The following is a 17,429-nucleotide window of genomic DNA, read 5'->3' on the forward strand; positions in this document are numbered from 1 at the left end:
CATTGCTCTCCAGAAGAGGGGGGCATACAGATAAATAATGGGAATTTAAAATAACACTGGAGTCTGCCCAGACACATTCTGACTGTTTTATACTTCAACCTAGGATATCCACAGGTTTTTGCTGTTGCTGAGAATAAAGTCTGGTGGTGCTATGGGAAATTAGAGGGAAGAAATAAGTCATAATTAGGACTGAACCGGTAGTTTTGCTTTAATTTAACCTGAAATTTTTGGTGCTAGGTGTTTCTTGAACAGTTCCTTAATAGACAATCCACATTGCTTAAATAAATTTTAACTTCATTTTGCTGAGGAGAACAAAAGAAAATAAATCTAAGTGTTTACTTTAGTGTTAGATTATTGATGACTTAATAACCTTTGTCTGCTTTTTTCAAATGTGCTACTTTTATAATCAGGAGAAGCACATTGTCCTGGTTAACTGAACTCAACCCTCTTAACCTGTAGGCGTTGAGGCCCCTCACTGGCTCGAGGACCTTTATGCTGGGAATCCATTGAGGTTGATTTATTTGGTTGAGACGAAGTGGATCACACATGTGTTGATACAAAGAGGAAATGGTCTTTAAATTGTGTTTTCATAAAAGGAGTTTACATGATGATGGTTATTTGGGATTTGTTTTTTGAACATGGGCATTTGGGGATTTCAGACCTTGTTTTTATTTATGTGTTTATTTTTTAAACTTCCCTCCAGATCCCAAAAGGATAATCACTTACAATGAAGCCATGGATAGTCCAGATCAATGAAGGACCAGACTGCCTATTTGTAACCTTTCTGCAGCATTAGAGCCACCGTTCATGGGGGATACAAGGCTTTTATGCTCCTAGATCTTCAACGCAGCAGAGGAACCATAAGTAGAATCACAGGATAATATATACAAATATATATATATATACATATATATATATAGTTATTTAAAAAAAAGGCACCTGAAAGTAATTAGACTTCTTAAGGAATCAAATTTATTTCAAGAGACTACACATGGTTATTTAATCTCTGGTACTGAATAGTTTTTTTTCTTTTTTGTTAGTTTTCGTTTTTAAGTGTGAATGCAAGTGATTAATGAATATGGACTTATTAACAAGCGTGGTTCTAAAGTTCCTGCTGTCATCAACTTGGGCAACAGATGACCCACTGGAAAGGCAAATCCACTTAAAAGATCTCTGTATCTTGTTCTGTGACTAAAGTGATACACTAATCACGGGGAACCCAGAATGATTCAGCATTTTCCCCCACTCCTCCCTTGATCTTTTGGTTATACTATGAGCCCTGCGAGAATGCTGGATAAAATGCCTTGAAGTTTGCAGGGGTGTATTTTTTTAGCGAATATGATTTGCATGTCTTGCCAGGAGTTAAGCAGCCTCTGTGGGGTGTTGGGGAAATATTTTCTTTCTTTCCTTTTATTTTTTTGTGGGGTGGGGATGGGGAGGGCATTGAAGTTCTACAGTTCTGGAATAGTTGGTACATAGTTCACTTGGCTTTGGTTACATATTGGACTCTAATAAGTAAAGAATCCATGAGTGTCATTTAAAGAAAAGTTACAGAACAAACAATTGGCTTTAGATATTTAATATGGAAAAATACTCCTGTGCCCATATTTTAATGTAATTGTGTAAGTGGGAGCAAAAATATATTCTGCTTTTCAACTGTAGGTGCTCCGGACTTGCTCTCTGTCACTAACACTAAATGTGCTGTTTTTCTTGTTTTTCATCAAACATCTGAAGAGAAACTTGTGTACCTTTCTGTAAATTCTCTTTTAATTTCTCAGAAATAATCTAAAGGGGGAAGAAAAAAGTCCATGGAAATATGAAACTTCATGTTTTTAGCCAGTGAGGAGGTAATAAACCCTGCCTATAGAAGGTGTGTTTCCATTCAGACTATACTTCTGAGCTTATTAGCTTCTAATTATATCTTAATAAATATATTTTAATACTAGAGCAAATGGGTTTTTTAAAGAAAGTAATGTGAAATTCTGGAAATTTTCTTTTGGGCAGAGAAGAGCATTAGCCCTGTCTTATCATCACATTACCATCCTGTTGCACTGCAGCTTGTATATAGCATGCTAAAATAAATTTTTTTGTGTGTGCAGAAACTAAGGGTCCAACTTAAGATTGGGTGGTGTTAGTGGCGTAAAAACAAGTTCTCTGGCCTGACATAGCATTGCGTCACACACACACAGAAATTAGTATATCCATGTATGTCAAATACAGGTTAAAATAGCAGGGCATTTATATAGAGAGATGTAGTCTTCTAATAAAAGTAGACTGGATCCCCAGGGGTATTTGGGGAGAAAGTAACTACTTTGGCTCAACCCTTTTGCTTAAGAAATGTCCAGTTTTGAGCGACCGTAGTATGGATGAGTTTTCTTGTTTTGTTGATTATTTGAGGCTTTTAACAAGTAGTTTGTGAAAGAAGCTGTTGGACTCAGCATAGAGTAGAGAAAATATCTTTATAGTCTGGATTTCTGCCCTGCTTAGATTTTAAAAGTATAAGCATGGATTGCCAATTCCACTTGATGTAAACAAAACTTTTATACATAATATATATATATAATAACTTATTGTATCAGTCCAGGTTCAGAAACTTGTGGTAGGCCAGTTCCAGATAGTTTCATTTCCCCTGTAAACTGTATCACTTTTACAGATATTGTAATTTTCAAATGTATAATATGTTTACAGATGTGCCCTGCATTTAGTCTGCCTTGTTCTATTTTGATTTTTGTTGAGTCTCCTGCCTGCTTGCCAAAAGCTAGGATGCTTCAGGCCCATGTACAATTGAAAGCAGAGGCATCCTTGAGCTTTAAAGCATTGAACAAACTGGAAAATGCATCATACCACATACTGAAGTGAAAGAAGTCTGTGTTTTTGTGTTTTTTTTTAAATAAAAATTTTCAAAAGGTTAAAAAAAAAGATACAAGGTTGATTAAAGGAAAAAAAAGGCTCCAGTTTGTTTTACAGGTTTTAAAGTTCTGCTGTGTGTTCAATTGCCTTGTGTAACCACTTGTCGCCTTAGGGCCAGATTCTCTCCCTCTCCCCTTGTCGCCCTCCTTTTTTTAAACATCCATTTTGCTTACCTGGAATTTGAAAGCTCTTCTGTGTCACAACTCACAAGAAACTTTCTGGGTTTGTGATATACAGAGGTTGAATGAATATATATTTTAAAAGGAAAAAAAAAAAAAAAAAACAGCCCGCATCTGAATTTTTAATTTAGAAGCAACACTTACTTGAAAATATCTTTTGAAAGTTGTCATTGCTTTCCTACTTCCCTTCCATATCCCTCAGGCCTCCATGTTTAGAGAAGCCAAAAAGAGAATGTACCCCATCTCTGTGTTTGTCCAAAGGTTTTTGAGTCTCACTTCTAAATGAAACAATGCAACATTTCACTTTGATTTCCCCACTGAAATTTCCTTGATTATATGGTTAGAGGTATAGAGTTAGGGATGTCTCTTAACCTTCTGGAACCCTAGTGCCCCATCATTAACTGTCAGTATTTTGGGGGCATTGGGTTAATGGACTTAATTGCCTAGGTACAAGCAGGACTTTGAGACATGTCTCCTTTGTGCTGTTTGGTAACACTTAACTCTACTTGTCGCAATCTTTCTTAGGTCCTCACACAATTCCTTACAGAGCACTTATTAAAAAAAAAAAATCTTAAGAGTTGATGTTTTCTGATTATTTTGTGTAAGCTTCAGCTGTGATTAATTTAGCACATTTAAATAACATTGATGTGTTATTGTTCGGTATAAAGAATTTTTCTTCAACTCAGAGTATTAGTACTGTAGCATAAACCAAATACAGTCTAGAGGGGATTTTTAACATCCCTCCATTGTAAAGACTGAAAAGGTGTGTGTCTGTGTGTGTGTCTGTTGAGTGCTTGTGTGTGTGAGAGAGAAGGAGATATTAAAAATTAGTAGATGAATGTGTGTAAGACATTATATTAGTATTCAGAGAATGAACTTGTATTTATTTTGTGCCATTTGTTTTCATTACACAGAATAAAGTCAGGTGGTTTTAATCCTTAAAAGGGTAGTATTTGAAAAATGGCACTACGAATGAAATCATGACCTATTTTTTTAATAGCTATGAAGATACTAACTAAGGGTGGAGATTTCTTTTTAAATCTGTCTTGATTGTAGGTGTCTGTGTCACATACCACTCTCTTGTAGATGTCTTGAATAATTCCCCTTCCCCACAAAAGACAGGGTGTATTTATCTTTCTCTTCATTCACCCCACTTTGCTGAACTGAAGTTAATTCCATAGCCTTTCCTCTGACTTCAGTAATAATGAGCTTTCACATACAATGTATTTACAGCATCTGTAGCTAGCCCTTCCTCCTCTTTCTAGGAGGGGATAGACAATAACTAGGAATTTGTTAATGGCAGTTTGTTTTTCCTTAAAGTAAACGGCTGGAGAGGTTTAGAATTTTGCTGTTTTCCTTAATCATCTGCTTACCCTAATCATCACAGAATCTGCAAAAACTTTATAAAGGAAAAAAAGTGCTGCATTGTTTTTTCAAATAACAGTTTATAGGATGACAAACCTCAATGAGTGTTGTCCACAGTACAAAATGTGTTTCTTTCACAAAACATTACATAGCAGTGGTAGTTCTGTGCTTGGTTTTTAGGCTTGTTGCTAACCCTTTTGGAGGCATCTAAATGGTTTTATTTTTTGCTGTAAACTTTTTTAGTGAAGTTGTATGTCATGTACCAAATGGCCACAGTCAAGGAAATTTAGAAGAGGACTTTGATTTTAAATTCCTCTAAATAAGGAGGAAGTCATTCTTTCAAGGCTTTCTTCCTCAAGTTCTAGAAATAGATTAAAAGTCCACACTTTCCAAGGATTATGAGAATAGTTATGCCACTGAGCCATATCCTCAAATAACACATGATCCCTCTTGTATACCTGTGCTAACTGTGTAAAACAGACACTATAGTGGGACAAATACATACTATGATCAGGTCTGTTAATGCTGCACCAGTTGTAGATTCTGATCAGGCAGTGTCTTTTAATAATCCTACCCATAATTTTACTGTTGAATTTTTTAAAGAAATGGTAGAATTTGCTCAGCTTTTTTCCCCCCAAAATGTTGATATTTGTTTAAAGGGGAGGGGCAGAGGATAAGACTAAAAGAATAATAGCTGCTTTATGTTTTCAGAGATGCATTAGGTTATCATTAGTTCTTAATATTGATGTTATTTTCATTAATGTAATTAATTGACAGCGCACCAGGATTCTTTTATTTTGAGAAAGATGGGCTTCTGCTTTAAGTATCTTAAAATGTTTCTTTTTAAATATACATCAATCTGTTCAGATGTGTGAGAACCAGGACCAACCTGGGTTGGTTTAAAGAATGATGAATCATTGGCTTCACTCAAAAGCAAAATTTCACTTCACTCAAAATTTACCGAGTTTTAAATTAAATTTCACACCATTTTGCTACTCAAGAAGGGTCTTACGAATAAATAGAGTTTTAAGTTGTCTACACAATAAAAACACCCAGTGAAGCATGAATGGTATATTGCTTTTGCATTACTGGGAGTGTCAAATAGCAGTTATGTGCTAGAAACCTATGGAACAGCCATCCTCACAAGTGGGTTTGCTGATTCAGACTTCCCTATTTATCCATAAGATTTTGTTTATGTCCAGAGTTCTAAAGCCATTTTATAGTACTGCAGTATCCCTTTTCTGCAGCCTTATTAGAATAGCTACAGACATTTATTTTCCAGTTCAGTTTCACTTTGATTGCATATCAAAATTTTACTCTGTAGACCAACAAAACCAACTTGAGGTAAATTGCAGAGCTTTCCATAAATCCTTTTCTCCTCAGGTGCTAAACAAAGGCTCCAAAAATGGATACTGCTTTAGTAATGTCTGCTTTATTCTTAAATATTTCTTTTGCTAGGTGTAAAGATTTGGTGTTAACAAAAGTGGTTTAATATGTAAATATGAATGAATGCCTTTAGTTTACCCCTGTTTGTCTGTTTCCTTTATCCTCCGTGGAGGAGGATCCTTTCATGATACTGAATACATTTCATTAGGTATTGTTGCATTTTTAGGATGAGTATACAACTATTTTCTGTCTTGGATTAATCCTGCTGCTGCTATGAGAAACTGAAAAATCAAGAATGTGATGCACTTTTTACATTACTATATACCATACCTTTATAGGTTGCTTTGATACCTTTCCTGTAGCACAGCCACTAACAAAAGTGAATGAATTTAAAAATTCTCTTTGGGAGGGAATCAGTACAAATTATTTATGGTATTGGCCTATGAAGGACATTAACTTAGGAAAATACAAATTCTGTTAGTATTACACGTTTTGGCCTTAAAATGTCTTCTACTACTGAAAATCTTTTAAATCTTAATTTTGCTTCTGTTATTCCCTCTGCCTCAAAAAGAGGAGTTGGGAAGAATGGCTTAAAGGAAGTAGTATCATTGGTTTGTTGCTGGTCTTTTGGAAAGAAAACAATTGTCTACTATATATACTGGGAGCTTATTTTTGTTTGTATACAGAGGAGAAATAATGTTTCCCCAAGCCAATCCGATTTAGTTTAATCAAATCAATCAAAACCAACTATTCTGCTTCTCTAGCGTACTTTTACTTAGGAAAGATAAACTTATGCTACTTGACAAGAGGAAAAGTCATTTCTCAAGCACATACTCAAACTTGAAGGAGATTGAACCCAATATGATGGAGGAAAAACACCAAATGGGGTGGAAGAATATGAGAGAGATGTGGTCCAAAGCTATCTGATTATATTTTGATGTTGCCAATATTGCAAAGCCAAAATTTTAATTTGCTTATTTAATATATTTGTTGGCCAGAGATCTATTTTTATATCAATGTGCCTTGCATGTATATTAAAAAAAAAATTGGAAAGGCCATGTTACAATGCCCGAGATAGTTGATGGTTCTTACCACCTCACTAATTTTTATGCAGTATGAAATGCTCATTCTATCGCCCAACTGGTGCTCTCTGTTTAAAGTTACAGATCTCGTCACAAACTGGAACTATTTTATAAACTGGGAAGTGATTTGATTTACTTTTTTGGTTGTTTCTTTCTTTTTCTTTTTTTTTCTTTTTTTTTTTAGTTCTTAGTCTGTTAGTGGCTGTTCTGTAGTGGGAAATAGTAAAAGGATTCTTCACTTCCTTTCCCTCCCCGCTCAGCACCTTCTTCAAGTAATGTGATGACACCATTTCTTGTGTGCTTTGAAAGACGTTTCAGCTTGCTGTTTCCTTTAGTGTTATAAAAAGCATTGTTTGCAAAATCTAGGGAGATGATGGAGTCCACTTTCATTTGGAATTCTATGTGAGCTATGATCCAAGTTATTGGCTCTTTCCAACTTAAAAATTTTTTATTGTTAAAGCACCTTGCTTAGAAAATTTTAAATATTTATGTCTGCAACAATTGTCTCAAAATAATGAACTGTGCAATTCTGTCATTAAAAAAAAAAAAAAAAAGATCTGAACTCTCCCTACTGTGACTTGTTAGTTTCTCTGTATTTCCTGCCAGTGTAAATGTGAAAATCTTTGCTTGCATTACGTTTTAGAAATGCATTTTGCACACTCGAATTTTGCCGAAGCTCCATGAAAAGGTTAGATCTAAGTAGATGAATAAAGCTATGCACATGTTTTGAAAGTTTAATTTGTGTGTCATTACCAAAAGTGACCTATCCTTATTACTTTGCTGCTCTTAGCTTTACCATGTTTAGAAACATGGCTCAAAGTTAGAGTTCTGGGCTAGCTCATCAGTGGAACTAGAAGAGAGGAAAATTGGCACCTATTTTAACAACAGGTTTAAAATGAGAGCTTGACTCATGTCTACTAAAGGGCTTTTTTTTTTAAAACAGGGCAGTTTTATCAGCTTTACAAACTGTTGGATACTCTTCAATGAAATTTTCGTTTATTTGATCAAATAGAAATGGGAAGTAATTGAAACTGAAGTGAAGGAAGGACCTTTGCCACATGGAGTTCTGTGACAATTCTATGTTAAACCTCTAAACCTGGTTTAAAGGTAGGATAGCCTTTTTACCTTTGCTTTAGCATAAATTTGGTTTACTGAATGAATGACTGACTTGAGATAAGAATCATTTAGTTCTTTAAAGATCAAAGCACAGATTAAAGATGATGTGTATCTTTTTAAAACTGCCCAAGCTGATTAGAACAAGTTAGAAACTGAGCTGATTTGGTTTAATTGCTGCAGTCTGCATGTACTAAATAGCTTTACTTCACATGTATGTGTACTTAAAGGTTGTGTAGATGTACTGGCCAGGTTTTGTCAAATCATCTTATAAAAGATTGTTTTATATTCTCTTCCGGACCTTTGTAGAAGAGGCTAATATGTTTAAGTAGAGATAATACTAATGGTGTTTTCCCCTTGCTCCTAGATATAAAAGAAATATTTCTGTTTTATAGCTTTTTCCTATGTATAGAAGAATATTACTTCTCTATCAGCAAGTGTGCTCTTAATGTATGTTGTTGTCTTTGAAAACACAGCAAAACCCTTCTATACCTTAACTGAAAGTGACAGTTAAAATCTAAGTCTACTAGTCAAGATGTGAAAGGTGGCCCATAATGCATGGCCTTAAAAGGCATGAATGCAGGAGTATAGCATCATCTTTGATGGCTATGGCTACTCAGCATCTGTCAGTGGTTCACATGTTCAGTCTTAGAACGTTATTGGAGGAGCAAAGTAATTTCTGTGTCTTGTGTGCATCAGCACTTAGGAGCTGAGTTACCTCTTAATCTGGGGGAAAGGACAATTAATGGGCTACAATTATGTTAGAGGATTTTTTTCCTTCCATCTCCCAATTTAAAGAAATGTTTTTTCAGTGTTTATTTTGACCAGTCAGAATGATAGGCCTTTTCTAGATACAAGAACAGTGGCCAGAAATTTACCCTTTTGCTAAATGCTTAGGTATTTGCCATAGCTGTTTCTGATGTCATGGATTCTGAGGAAGTGTCAGTTACGTGATGCTCTTCCTTTATTGGTGTCTTACTTCATGTTCAGTGTTTTAAAAATACAAATTACAAACACTCTACATCCATACCCAGATTTACTTATTTTATCAGGAAAAAAAAACGAGAAATTTGTAGATCAAATTAAGAGACAATAAGTGTACATTGTTGAATAAAAAATTTTAAAGTTTCTGAGGTGTTTGTGTTATCATCTTTTGTGTGCTTTAATTCAAAAAAACTACTGAAAACTAAGTTAAGATCGTGACATTGATAATATTTTTTTCGAAGTATCAAATGTACAAATTAAGTCTTAAATATAGCATGGTCATAGGTCATGGTTTTTTTTCTAATCATACAGGTTATTAAGGTACTTAAGAATTGGCATGTGTATGGAAAAATCGGTTGTGAGAGCAGCTATCCTGCCTTTTGTCATGACACTGAGCCTTATGTTCTTCCAGTTGAAATAAGAAACCGAAATTGAGCTAAGCAATTAAGCAATATGGCAATGCATATTTGAGAAACTTCCTAAGTTTGTTTAGCATTGATTTGTCACAAGTGAAAAAAAGCAGTGCTAACATCAACATTAGAGTGGGGGTTAGAAAAGATGAAAAAACATTTACCAAGAGTGTGTCTGTCGCTATATAGACTGATACATTTGGGTTATATGCTTTCATGTTCTTTGAAATAGGGAATCATTGTCCTTGGCCAGGTAAGTGACTTGCAAGGACACAAAAGGGAACTTGGGGTTTTATTGAAGCTTGTCTTTTAAGATTCTCAGGCATGTAAATGTGATTTCTATAAAGCATGGTAGTTAATTCAGTCTACAAAGTTGTTGGGTTTTTTTTAATGACATTTATTGTGGATTTCAGCAGCTAACATTTGGAAGCAATATCTGAGCAGAACATAAAATTCATTCTAGATTGCTTAGCAAGGTCTCATGCTTGGGGAATTGTTACTTGGAGCTTTTAATCCACTACTGTTGGATACGGCGAATTGATTGAATCTGGGAAGTCTGGGCATGAGAACCCCACTCTCTCCAGTGTTTATAGTCTCCTCCATGATGGTCACATTCCAAGATATACTGATAGCCACGGTATCCAGGATACTGGTAGCAAACCCAGCTATAAAAGCCAAAGCAGATTGGATTATTAAAACTAGTTAGGAACCTGGTCAAGACCCCCAAACCTGAGCCTCTTTCCTCAACACAATGATATGGAAGGCTTTTAGGCTTAGAAAACAAGAGCCATCCTAAATACGCCAGGCACCATTTGTGAGCAGATACCTACAACCAGCTGAAAATTAACCTTGATTATGAAAAAAGGTATGAGAGTAGTCAACATAAATCCTTCCATACAGGAATGTCGGGGGAAGGAAAAACTGAGATGCACTTACGCTCCACATTGTATCTTCATGGAACCAACTTCATTGTTGAACCAACCCATGGCTTGCAAGGAGGGGTAGTCATCACAGATTTCCCATTGTCGTCCAATAAAGTTTTCTTTCTCAAAGATGGTCATCTTAGACTCCTTATGATTCTGTAATGCAGAAATTGTTTTTTTAAAGTTTAGTACCAGTGTTAAGGCTGTCATTGTAGTTCTTTACCACATTTATCAAACTCAAAACTCTCCTGGTTTACAGGAGGAAGTACATGATCATTAATGGTAAAAATATTTCACGCAATACAGAGATTTTAAAAATTGGGTAATCCTGTTTAATCCAATTTAATACCATAACAATTAAGATTTTTTTTAAGTTCTTTATTTTTGGCTGCGTTGGGTCTTCGTTGCTGTGCGTGGGCTTTCTCTAGTTGCGGCGAGTGGGGGCTACCCTTCATTGCAGTGCGCGGGCTTCTCATTGCGGTGGCTTCTCTTGTTGCATGCAGAGCACGGGCTCTAGGCACGCGGGCTCAGTAGTTGTGGCTTGTGGGCTCTAGAGCGCAGGCTCAGTAGTTGTGGCTTGCGGGCTCTAGAGTGCAGGCTCAGTAGTTGTGGCGCATGGGCTTAGTTGCTCCATGGCATGTAGCATCTTCCTGGACCAGGGCTCGAACCCATTTCCCCTGCATTGGCAGGCGGATTCTTAACCACTGCGCCACCAGGGATGTCCCAATACCATAACATTTAAAATGTACAAATAACTGATATACTTTGGAACAACGAAAGACCAATGAAAGAAAACTATGACAGCAGGAAAAATATTTGAAACACATAGCCAACCAAAGGATTAATTGTAATGTGGAAAAGATCCCACAAATTGATAGGAAAAGTAAGTCCATGTGTGCCTAAGTGTTTGTGTGTGTACATGGCATTGGAAACAATGTAAATGTCCAGTAGGGGATATGAAGACTACAAGCATTAAGAAGGCAGAGACTAACCTTTATGAAGTTCAAAAGCAGGCAAAACTAGCCTTAGTGATAGCAAGTGGAAAGGAGCAATTGATTGGAAAGGGACACCAGGTAATTTTATGGGGCAATGGAATTGTTCTGTATCTGATTAGGGTGTTGGTTATGTGGGTATACATGTTTTTCAAAACTCATAAGAATATACACTTAGGATTTGTGCATTTTACTATGTGTAAATTATATCAATACATTAGAGGGAAAAAATCAGAGTTAAAGTGGGATGAAAACACATCCAGATAGGGAAATACCTTTTAGTTCTAGAGCAGTTCAGTTTACCATTTCCACTACTTGAATTTTGACAGGACTTTGAGATCATTAACAGCTAAAATCATGAGAAAATCACATGATATAGATAAACATTTGAAAAGGTTTTAGCCTAGCCTTACTCCCAGTGTAGGGATCATTTTTCCACACACCCCTCAAGGTCATCCTGCTTCTGCTTGAATTCTCCAAAAGACTAAAATCATCCCATTCTGATGCATAATTGAATATTGCTTAGTGTTAGAAACAAGAAAGTTAGGAATCAAAGATAAGAGGTGCTGGAGCTCTTGCCTACTTCAGTCATCCCACTGTACTAAAAGGTTACTTCAGCATTTCCCTGTTTCTAGGTAAAATGATACACAGATTGAAATTTTTTTTTTTTTTTTTTTTTTTTTTTTGCGGTACGTGGGCCTCTCCCGTTGCGGAGCACAGGCTCCAGACGCGCAGGCTCAGCGGCCATGGCTCACGGGCCCAGCCGCTCCGTGGCACGTGGGATCTTCCTGGACCGGGGCACGAACCCGCGTCCCCTGCATCGTCAGGCGGACTCTCAACCACTGCGCCACCAGGGAAGCCCCACAGATTGAAATTTAACTGGCCCAGGATTTACTTTTATTACATGGTAAGTGCTCTCACTAATTATCCTATTGCACTTCTGAAGATCTGGGCTCCTGAGTATCCACTTCCTGCCACCTATAAGAAGCCCTTACTTTTAGCTTAATAAAAATACCATCTAGGAGAGAAAAAAAATCAAATGGTAAACTCAGAAACTGAGGGAGCAGAATTTTTCTTTTCTCTTTATACTTTTATCCTTCCTGCCACATTTCAGCATAACTGATGGGAAGTAACATAAGTGTCAGTCCATATGCACCCTCTCTTATCCATCCCCCACATGCACAGAAATGAACATTTCAGGGACTCACAGCTGAACAGATGGGGCGGAAGGACATGAGGCGCTCAATGTGGTAGGCATTACTCCCGCTCCAGGCATCCCAGCGAGGGTACTCTCCTCTCTCCAGGACAAACTGTTGCCCGCAGAAGCTGGTATGCTCATAACCAACCCAGCTGCCAAAGACAAGTAATGGTGTTTGTTCATGGTGTTCAGAGCTTACATGGCCTCATGGAGGAGGCATCTTTTGTTTTAGATGTTAACAGTGGGGTGAAATATCCAATTAAAGCCATACAAAGTAATACTTTTATCGTGAGAGGTGGAGAATGGCAGCTGCACTCTGTGGGTTTGTAAATATATTTGTTTGGGGTTATCCACTGAAGAGGTGTACTTCACTGGCCTGAATAATGAGTATTGGCAAAGTCAGTCTAAAATTATATTTCCTTTCCAAGTTACCTTATTCTCTACTTGGAGCTCCAGGTTCAGGATCTAGTGACTGACTATTGCTTTGGCTCCAGCCAAACCTATTGACTTCTTTCTAAGGAAGCAAAGGGATGAACAGGCAGCGGATGAATGACTAGTCTCTTGTTTCCTTGTCCCGTTGTGGGTTCTTCTGCATACCTATATATACCTGTACCTTATTTATTAAAACACCTCAGATTGATTTTTCACAACCAGGTCTCAGTTACTGATGACACCTTAAAGAATTTTACTTTAAGGGTGGAAGAGCTCAATTTTGGGGGTTAGCAACTTGTGACATGCACGGCCAGTTCTGCCTAGGCCAAAGTAGAGTCCTTCCCTTTGTGTTTTCAGGCTGATGATCAAGGCCTCAACTAACTTGCCAAGAGTAAGAAGACAAAACAAGAGAGGGTCTTCCTTGCCAGGGAGATTAACCACCACCAAGAAACTCCTGAAAGACTAGCTAGGAACTAATATTACCCTCTGGAGTTGAGTTCCTTTTTACAAAGAGAAAATAGCTAACAGTGTCTGCTCTGGGACATGGAGGGGAGTTAGCTGTGAAGCTGTAGCTTGATAGTTTCCTCTCTATTTTCTGTAGAAAAGAAAAACTCAAGGGGCTTGTGGCTATTCTGAGGGAATCCCAGGCAGAAGCCTATGGGCTCCAGAAGCACAGAACTGATTACCATCACTGCCCCACCCCATGGTATATATTTCTTTAACCCCCCCCCAAATCTAATACCAAGCCACTAAGAACCTCATGTTCCTTCCAGCTTTGAGTTACTAAATTACGCATGTAGTGACTTTTGGGTTTTTTTGAGATTACTTAAGTATGGAGGCTTCTCTCCCAGAAACTATTAGAGTTTGGGGGAACATCTTTCTTCCCTGATCTCCACCTTTATGGTCACATGTCTGAAGGGACCAGAAATAAGGGACCTGATGTTCTGCTGAGGTGTATACTCACGCGCCACATTCCACCTTGAGAGACCGGACATTGTCAAAACTGCGCTCAGAGACATTTGGGCAGGAGCTGGTGAACTCCATTCTCTTGCCCTGGAAGTTCTCCTGGTCATAGATGGTTATCTGAAGTGGGATTAAAATGGGAAAACAGAGCTAGAAAGTGGTACATCAGGAAGAACAGAGGCCCAGGCCAACATCTTAACCTGTGTCTGACCCTATGTTTTCCATCACTAGCTGCAGCCCAGGAGGCCTGATGAGGTCTCTTCTAGTGTAGACTGGGTTAAGAAGGGGTTTGAACTAATAGCACTGGTTGGCGGTGTTCACATGCCCAGTCGGGATGAAACGTGGGGATTGGTTTCTGATAGGAATTGTCCTCCAGGGATGATAGCTGGCCTAGTGGACATACCAATGATTTGTGGACTCTTACTCCACCATGCTTCCTGCATGAGTGTGGCCCAGAAGCCAGGAATCTGGGAGACCCAGGGGCTCCCTGTGAATTATTTCTTAGCTTCTCCAGCCACACCTTCTATAGAAACCTAAAGAGTAAGGGGAGAGTTGTGATAAACCCCTTTCATACCTTGAACTAGAACTTGGCTCTTGAACCTGGCTAGAGGACAACTCCCAAAGCTGTGAACAGGACTCAAGAGTTGACCCAGTGAGGAAGGTAAGGGTGTTGGGGGAAACAGTGGCTGAGGATCAGCCACTTCAGGCAGTGGTTACGACCAGCCTCACGCTGGGAGTCAGGAGACCATAGTCCAACCATTTATTTGGGATCTGGTGGCCAATCTGTCCTCATTTCTGGGCCCTCAGTTTTTCCATGTCATAATCCACTCGGGCTGCTCTATTTTAAGATGATTTTAGCAGTGTGGAGGAAAACTGACCTAGAAAACTAGGTATCATTTCCAACCCATCATGGGCTTCCGGGGTCATCCTTCTTCTGTCCGAATGGGGCACCCTGAGAAGAACCTTCCTGAGACAGCATCTGGATTTTGGGTTGAACCCTTCCCTACAAGCTGGTGTTTTATTGGTCGGTCACTGTCCCTGCTCTGAGGTGGTATTATACCCCCTGCCCTGATGGAGTCCTCAATTTTCCATGTGATAGGGATGGGCTTACCTTCCATGGCCCCACAGACCCCGGCATGGGGTTAGTTTGAGCCATCTTGGTGGTTGGAAGGGATTCTGGAAGACAGAACACACACCAATGACATGGCCTCTGGGGTGAGGGGAGAGGAGCACAGGCGGAAGTAAAAGAGGCTTGAAGTCCAGTAAACAGACTTTGGTTGGGATGCTGGCTCTGCTTCTCACTAGCCGAGCCTCCGTTGTTTTCCATCGGTAAAACTTCTACGCGCAGAGTTATTGTAAGGATTAGAAGCAATAACGCAGGTAGAGCACTGAACAGATGCCACGACCACTTGATAAACGTGGCTCTTGTCCCCTTGCCTGCCTCCAGGCACCTGCTGCTGGTGGCAGCATCGCCTCAGTCTTACATACCCCAGTATAAACCCCTTGGCAGCCATCTAGTCCGGACTCTTCATATTACCAGTGCGTGGTCTCACTGTCACCTGGCTTCTCACAGCCCTCAAACTGACCAGCTGTGCACAGCCATGCACCATCCCCTCCCTACTTCTCTGCCTTCTAGACCTACCCAGCCTTGGTCTTGCCTCCTGAGACTTTGCTGCTTTCCCCAGCCTATGGCGACTTGCTTTCTTTCCTCATTTCCAGCGCTCATCACAGTACTGATCTGTGTTCCTATTGAATATGTCCTGGGTGAACATCTCCATGGCAGGGCCTGGGTCTCCAGAGCGACTGATGTAGCACCATGCGGAGCCCATGTTGGGGTGGTGCGTGTTTGAGGAGGGGGACGGGCGGCATTGAAAAACTTATCAAAGGAAAGTGAGGAAGAAAAGAGGATGATAATAATAGCTAACACTTAACAATGGCCCACCCTATGCCAGGCCCTGTCCTATATGCTTTACACGCATTAATACATTTAATCTTCACAATGAGCCTATGAGGGAAGCACTATCATTATCCCCATTTTACAGATGAGGAGGCTCATAGAGGTGAGGTAGATAGAAAAAGATGATAGGAAGAGTAAAGGAGGGAAGGACGGGGGGGGAGAGGGCAAGGAGGGAGGGAAGAAAGAAGACAGGCAGGTGTACATCAGTTTTCTTTTTTTCTTTTTTTGCGGTACGCGGGCCTCTCACTGTTGTGGCCTCTCCCGTTGCGGAGCACAGGCTCCGGACGCGCAGGCTCCGGACGCGCAGGCTCAGCGGCCATAGCTCACGGGCCCAGCCGCTCCGCGGCATGTGGGATCTTCCCGGACCGGGGCACGAACCCGTGTCCCCTGCATCGGCAGGCGGACTCTCAACCACTGCACCACCAGGGAAGCCCTACATCAGTTTTCTTAACTCAGAACAGCCATTCATAGCTTTTCCCTCTGGCTGGTATTGGCCCAGGGACTGATGCATATAAACTCTGTGACGTAACTTTCCGTTCTGAACCTCTGAACAAGCACTTCCTAGCTCTTGCCCCCCTACCTTCTCCCTATGCCCCAGGAGCCTGTCATTTCTTGGGCGCCATGCCCCCTCCCAGCCATGGTTGCTAGGGCAGTGGTTATTGTCAGGTAAGTGACCTCTTGAGGTGGCAAGAGAAGATGACCTCCCCCAGAGTTCCCCAGTCTTCTCCAGCCATCTTCAGAGGCTCTGACCACAAGGCAGGAAGACGGGGTCCCCCTTCTGGGCATGTCTCTGCAGGGGAAGGAAAGAAAGGACCAGAGCACCCCTCAGGGCCTTACTCACCCAGCTCCTGCTGCACAGTCTGGGTCTCCATCTGGTGCCACTTCCTCTATGGCCCTGCTCTTTATAGCCCTGCGGCTGATGCCCTCCGGCCCTGTCAGCACTCTGCTTTCCCTCTGCTTTTGTTCCCCCTGATCCCAGAGCTTTGGTGGCTCAGCCTGCTGGGCGGGCATCCCTCAGGGCTTTGTTTAAACCTGGGATACAGAAATCCAGAGAGGCCCTGCTGCTGTGGGCAAGGCTGGCTGTGCAAGCCTTGGCTGCTGTGGACTTGCTCTCAGAGCAGCGGGGAGGTGAGGACAGGTCTCTGCGTGCATCCTTGTCCCCTGCTCTTCTCCAGATTCCTTTCCTCTCGCCACCCCAGGACCTTCTAAGACCCCACGTCATAACAAACACATCAAAACGCACCTCCCTTCTCATACAGGATATACACTTTGGTGGTTGTTGTTTAAAAATGTAAAGGATTATTACAATTCTGAACTCTAAAAAATGGTTCTGTGTGTGCTTGGAAATCTTTATTATACCATATTTATATGTATAACTATGTTAGAGTTGAATTCAGTTATGGTCAGCTAGTAGGACTCTCTCTGTAGCTCTGTTATTAAATATTCATTTTAATTTCGCAGCTTTCTTTTTCAAATTTGGAGCCAATAAATCTTTTGAGGTTTTTTTAAAAAATATATTGCTTTAGGCCCTTAGC

The 17,429-nt window shown here is 39.9% G+C and overlaps 2 protein-coding genes across 2 annotated transcripts in view; one reads left to right on the forward strand and one right to left on the reverse strand.

Moving 5' to 3' along the window:
* Positions 1-9,164, forward strand: part of NUFIP2 (nuclear FMR1 interacting protein 2) — a 29,157-nt gene extending 19,993 nt beyond the window's left edge. The window contains exon 4 of the mRNA XM_060080669.1: positions 704-9,164. Within this exon, the coding sequence (XP_059936652.1) occupies positions 704-756 (53 nt within the window). The 3' untranslated portion in view covers positions 757-9,164. The remainder of the gene's footprint in view (positions 1-703) is intronic.
* Positions 9,165-9,946: 782 nt separating this feature from the next.
* On the reverse strand, positions 9,947-16,766 carry CRYBA1 (crystallin beta A1). Its single transcript, XM_060081849.1, has 6 exons — positions 16,736-16,766; positions 15,049-15,113; positions 13,939-14,057; positions 12,553-12,694; positions 10,366-10,508; positions 9,947-10,094 (listed from the first exon to the last, which is right to left on the reverse strand). Exons 1-6 carry the CDS (start codon positions 16,764-16,766, stop codon positions 9,947-9,949), a joined length of 648 nt encoding a protein of 215 aa, XP_059937832.1.
* Positions 16,767-17,429: the final 663 nt, after the last annotated feature.

This window comes from Mesoplodon densirostris, chromosome 18 (genome assembly GCF_025265405.1).
Source record: "Mesoplodon densirostris isolate mMesDen1 chromosome 18, mMesDen1 primary haplotype, whole genome shotgun sequence".
Taxonomy (NCBI): domain Eukaryota; kingdom Metazoa; phylum Chordata; class Mammalia; order Artiodactyla; family Ziphiidae; genus Mesoplodon; species Mesoplodon densirostris.